Source organism: Rhincodon typus, chromosome 3, assembly GCF_021869965.1.
Source record: "Rhincodon typus isolate 14 chromosome 3, sRhiTyp1.1, whole genome shotgun sequence".
NCBI classification, from domain to species: Eukaryota; Metazoa; Chordata; class Chondrichthyes; order Orectolobiformes; family Rhincodontidae; genus Rhincodon; species Rhincodon typus.
The window spans coordinates 11234140-11239791 of record NC_063334.1 but is presented as its reverse complement, the minus strand read 5'-3'; the positions used below and the strand labels follow the sequence as shown (position 1 = coordinate 11239791).

Sequence of the window (5652 nt, the reverse complement as noted above, 5' to 3'; positions counted from 1 at the left end):
TTCAACAGATATACAACGCTTTGAAAGAAATAATTTCTCCACGTCTTTTTTAAAACTGCTACCCCTTATTCTAAACTTTTTATTCTAGTTGCCCAACATAAGGAAACATCATTTCTAAGTCACCTGTTATTTCCAATGTTGAGAAGTAGGAATACTGCTATTTTGATGACTTAGACAAGGGGCAACTAGATATTTTGCAGAATGGGCAGATAATTGGCAGATGAAATACAGTGCAGAAAAGTGTAAGATTATATATTGTAGCAGAAGAATCAGGTGGTACTAAATGATAAATTTTAAGGGGAAATTCTAAGAAGAAATCTAGAGATGATTGTACATATATGTGTAAAAGTGGTAGGACAGGTTAACAAATTAGTCGATAAAGTGTATGGAATCCTGGGCATTGAAACTGAAGACATAGAATACAACAAACAAGTTTTATTAAATCTTTTCAAAACACTGCCTTGACCCCAGTGGAAGAATAATATCCAATTTTGGGTTGTCTACTTAAGGAAGACTTTAAAATGTTGGGAAAGAGAAGAGGTTTGCTCCAATGAATTTAGGATTATTGTACATGAATAGACCGGGTATTTATCCCTTTGTATTAGAGGAGGCGAGGTGAGGATCTGATAGGACTGTTTTAAATTATTAGCTTGGATAGAACAGATAAAGAGAAACAGTTTCCAATTGTTGATGTCAAAATGGTGCTGATTTAATAAAAGTGCATGAAAACAGGGTTTCTTTTTAAACACACAGAATAGTTAGGATTTGGAATGTCTGATCTGGTGATGGGTGATTAATCAATAGTAGTTTTCAAAATAGGATTGAATTTTGCTTGCAAACAGCAGCAATTGTAAAGGCATGGGGAGAGTGTGTGTGACCAAAGAATTGGTCCAGATTTAAAGAGGGGGATGGCCTCCTCCTGTACTGTAGCATTTATGATGTGCAGGTTATTTCATCTATTTATAAAAATTAAACTAATAACCTGATGTCCCCTGCTAAAATAAGGTCTTCAGATTACTGGACTAGGCACTGATAGGAAAGTATTTAAAACGCAATGGTGTTGCAGTATACATCTTTCTCCATTGATATTTTTTTTTTAAAGTTCACTCTTGGGACGTGGATGTCGCTAGCTGGGCCAGCATTTATTGCACATCGCTAGTTGCCTTTGAGAAGGTGGTAATGAGCTACCCTCTTGAACCGATTTAACAGCGTAACAGTAGTTAGGAACCTTCTAAAATAAAGAACAAATCTCCAACTCGTGAAAACAAAAGAACGATCACGAGGTCATGATGCTCCATTGAAATAATATCAAAGATTTATCGAGCCCTCACTGCCTTATTGCCAGTTCGAGTTTGAAAGCAATTGTTTAAGTTAGTTGAAACATTTAGGAGGTTTTCGAAATATTATTCCGGCCACATTGCTAATGAATGTGTTCACAAATACCTTCTTCAATTTAACATAGCTATGACAAGCAAGACTAGTGCGGGAAAGTGAAGACTACTGTAGGTAGTAATATATTTTTGACGGTACAGATTCGATAGGTTCATATAAACCTCTTTATTCAGAATCGCTTGGAAAGGAAAATCTGAATTTAAATCGAAAGGAATCTGGTCCGAATTTATAGGTCTGACAGTTTACGCAGTTATTCAACTTTACTCTGAGCTGGGATCTGTTTATTTGTAACAATAATCTAAGTAAATCGTGCTGATCCGCTCTTTTAAAATAATATTTTCGTTCGTTTTGAGAAGGATAAGTCGTAGGTTATTTATGGTCAATACTGTTTGCATGTGAAAACATCATTGTTTTATTTTAAGCGAATCGGAACAGTAAACCCGTCAGTGTAACAGGAGTAATCTTTATTGTACACAAATATGATTATGTTCAGCAAATCAGGACCGTTCCTAACAAGCTCCGCAATTCCTTCGATCTTTTCCATGGAATGTATGTTTAGAATTCCATCACTGCTACATTTGAATCAAAATCAACCAAAATGCATTTTTGTTATAATATGATTACCTTCAGTATGCTTTACAAAACTTTCCGACACAACTGAGCAAGGCAATACGACTTTAAAAAAATATAATGTAATCTCAGTTCTCACGAGGCTTATTTACGCAACATACCCGAACATCCTCCAAGAATGTGTTCTGAGGAAAGGTCACTCGACCCGAAACGTTAACTCTGATTTTTCTCCACACATGCTGCCAGGCCTGCTGAGCCTTTCCAGCGATTTCTGTTTTTGTTTCCGATTGGCAGCATCCGCAGTTCTTTCGGTTCTTATTCCACACGAATTATTGTTAATATTCCCTCTAGCTTCCCAACATCCCAAAAAGAGCACGTTGACAATCACCAGGCACTGTATTATTTTCCTGAGGTTGGTTGCTGGGTAAGAATTGGCCAGGACAGTGGGAGTACGGATCCTACCTGGTTCCGGACTATAAGGTAACCGTCTCCTTTTCGCTGAGGAGCATCCTTTGCGTACGCCTCGGTTTGGTATCTCCTGCAAGGATGGAATTGGGGTGGGAATGAAGAATTCATTCATGGAGGAGCAGACTCCGGCAGCTGTGTGGTTTACTCCTGCTCCCATTTATAATGTCAGATGTGAGAGTGAGTAGGAGCCTTGACTAAAACCCCATCCCAAAGAGGGTGCAGTGTATATTCTTTCATCAAAAGCCAGATTAACAAAGAGAGAATAGAGAAGGAACCAAAACAGAGAATGTTTGGGAAACTCAGAAGATTTGGCCGCATCTGCGGAGAGTTAAGGTTTGATATCTTTTTGCTGTGGGAAGGTATTAAGGAATATGGGATATCGAGATAGACCATAGATCAGCCGTGATCTTCATGAATGGTGGACCAGGTCCGAATGGCCACTCCTGTTCCTGTGTTCCTAATCTTTCGAGTCCAGTGAGCCTTGTTCAGAACGGAACATTTAGAATTATTAGAACAGAGTGGGAATGTACACACGCACTACCAAAGGTAAACTCAATTGGAACTGCAACATTCCATCGGATTTTTGTTTTCAAGGCTGAGCTTTCAATAACAAACCCAAACGATTTCTGAAAACTATCAGTTACCGAACAAGACACTAACCTGACACTGCACACTTTTTATTTACCTGTTGCACAAGAACAAGTTGTTTCTACAGGCGGCTGTTAACTACCGTCACATTGGGATTTTGTTTTTTAAAAATAAAAAGAAACGGTTCACCATTAATTCGCACTCGTTCATCCTACACACTCAAATTCACATTTCTGAAGAAGGGTCTAGGCCCGAAACGTCAGCCTTCCTGCTCCTTTGATGCTGCTTGGCCTGCTGTGTTCATCCAGCTCTACACCTTGTTATCTCACATATCAATGACCTGCCCGAGAGATCTTCACTTTGAATTGTAACCCCTAACTTCAAATAAATAGTCTTAGCGTCTAACGATAGACAACCCAACGAGACATTATTGTCGAATTTTAGTCGCATTTAGCCTCCGCCTGTATGAACTATGTCGATGACTTGATGTTGTAAATGCACAGCGTTGAGTTCAGCTCCCCACGACCCAGCAATCAACTGTGAGATGAAATTGGGGTCCTTGTGGCACAGCACTGTGTCCCTACCTCTGAGCTAGAAGATTAGGGTTCGAGTTCCACTTGTGTGTAATTACACTGCTGGACTGGTTGATCAGAAGATGTCTGAAACGAAAACAACTTTTCCTTACCGTGGAAGTACAGAGCAGAAACAGTGAACGTTTCGGGGTGATCTCTTGTTAGAAACATTCTCCCTTCACCGGTGTTGCCTCTCTCACTTGAGTCCAACATGCTCCTGCCTCTACTCCGCAGGATTTGAAGTTCAGGGTGATGGTCCCGAGCTCAGTGTGCTGGCCGATGTGAACAGAGAGGGGGGAGAGCGGTACATCAGTTCTTGTTGTAAATGGGGGAAGCCTACAGTTTGGAAAACTACGGGTTGAATCGTCGATCGGGCTGCACCTTCAGTCCTACAGTGATGTCTCCAGGTGATTTAACAGAGGGTTTCGGGCTCGGTTTGGATTTAAACAATGTCCTGTAGGAGATTGAGGGCAGCACAACGTTTTATTTAGGGTGGGTAGCAGAGAGGGAGCCTGGTGGAGAGGGCTCCGATCGGAGTTCCATTCCCGGGGCTGTAAACGGTTCTTGTGGACATGTTTAGGACCGTGGAGAGCAGGCAAGGGCTGGTCTGCAGAAAGCTACAGTAAGGAGGCTGGAGCTGAGGGTTAACCCAGGCTGGGAGGCTCACAGCGGGACTGGGGCCAGCTCCGATAAGGCTCTCGATGCTGAATGAGGTGCGGTGGAGGAGGCTAACAGAGCCGGGCTCTGAGCCGCTGTTGCTGGCCGCCTGGGGCTTTGGCCGGAGGCTGTAGGCAGGGCAGCAGAGGAGGGCAGCATCAGGGAGGGCCAGGTAGCTGTAGGCTGGAGGGGGCAGGTAGGGTCGGCAGGAGGGAGCTGGGGGGAGGCAGGAGGGAGCTGGGGGCAGGCAGGATGGAGCTGGGGGCAGGCAGGATGGAGCCGGAGGGAGGCAGGAGGAAGCTGGGGGCAGGCAGGAGGAAGCTGGGGGCAGGCAGGAGGGAGCTGGGGGCAGGCAGGAGGGAGCTGGGGGGAGGCAGGAGGGAGCTAGGGGCAGGTAGGGCCGGCTGTAGGGATCTGGGAGCAGGCAGTCTGAGCTCTCCCTCTGGTTCTGCCTCTTGAAGCGCCTTCTCCTCCGCAGGAAGCTGCCATTCTCGAACATATCCTCGGAGGCTGGGTCCAAGATCCAGTAGCTGCCCTTGCCCGGGTTACCCGGCTCCCGGGGCATCTTGATGAAGCAGTCATTGAGGGACAGGTTGTGGCGGATGGAGTTCTGCCAGGCTGGGAATTTCTCTCGGTAATAAGGGAAGCGGGCGCTGATAAACTCACAGATCCCGCTCAGGGTCACCTTCTTGTGTGGACTCTGGAGGATGGCCATGGTGATCAGGGCGATGTAGGAGTACGGAGGTTTCAGCAGCTTCCCCCTGCTCTGCTCACTGCTGCTCTGGTGCTCAGCTTCTCGCCTGGCCCCTTCCTCTCCATACCCGGGGCCAGTGAGCGGGTCCAGCCCCCGGCCTGCCCCGGCCCCGTCCTCTCCCCCGCCGGCAGTGACAAGCTCCTCTTTCCCGGGACCCCCAGCGGCACCCAGCTCCCCATACAGGGTCATCCCTGGCGGAGCCTCCAGGGGCAAATCCACTTCTGCCTGTCCTGTACACACACACACACACACACACACCCACACACACACACACAGACACACACACACACTCCTCAGCTCCACAACGCCTCGCCTGCTCACTGACGGTGGAGGGGGGTCGTGGTGAATACAAGGTTCTCCTCACCCTGACCCTGTCTCTGCGGCTGCACTTGAGAGCCCCTGCCTTACTTTCTCTTGGTGCTGAGCTGGGGATCACTGAGCTGGGGGTCACTGAGCTGGGGGTCACAGAGCTGGGGGTCACTGAGCTGGGGGTCACTGAGCTGGGGGTCACTGAGTGGGGGTCACTGAGCTGGGGATCACTGAGCTGGGGTTCACAGAGCTGGGGTTCACAGAGCTGGGGGTCACTGAGCTGGGAGTCACTGACTGGGGGTCACTGAGCTGGGGGTCACTGAGCTGGGGGTCACTGAGCTG

At 46.7% G+C, this 5652-nt stretch overlaps 1 protein-coding gene across 1 annotated transcript; it reads right to left on the bottom strand.

Annotated features, from left to right (window-relative positions):
- Nucleotides 1-4077: 4077 nt before the first annotated feature.
- Nucleotides 4078-5190, bottom strand: LOC109921665 (forkhead box protein D1-like). Its single transcript, XM_020521697.2, has one exon. It carries the CDS (start codon nucleotides 5188-5190, stop codon nucleotides 4078-4080), a length of 1113 nt encoding a protein of 370 aa, XP_020377286.2.
- Between the last annotated feature and the right edge of the window lie 462 nt (nucleotides 5191-5652).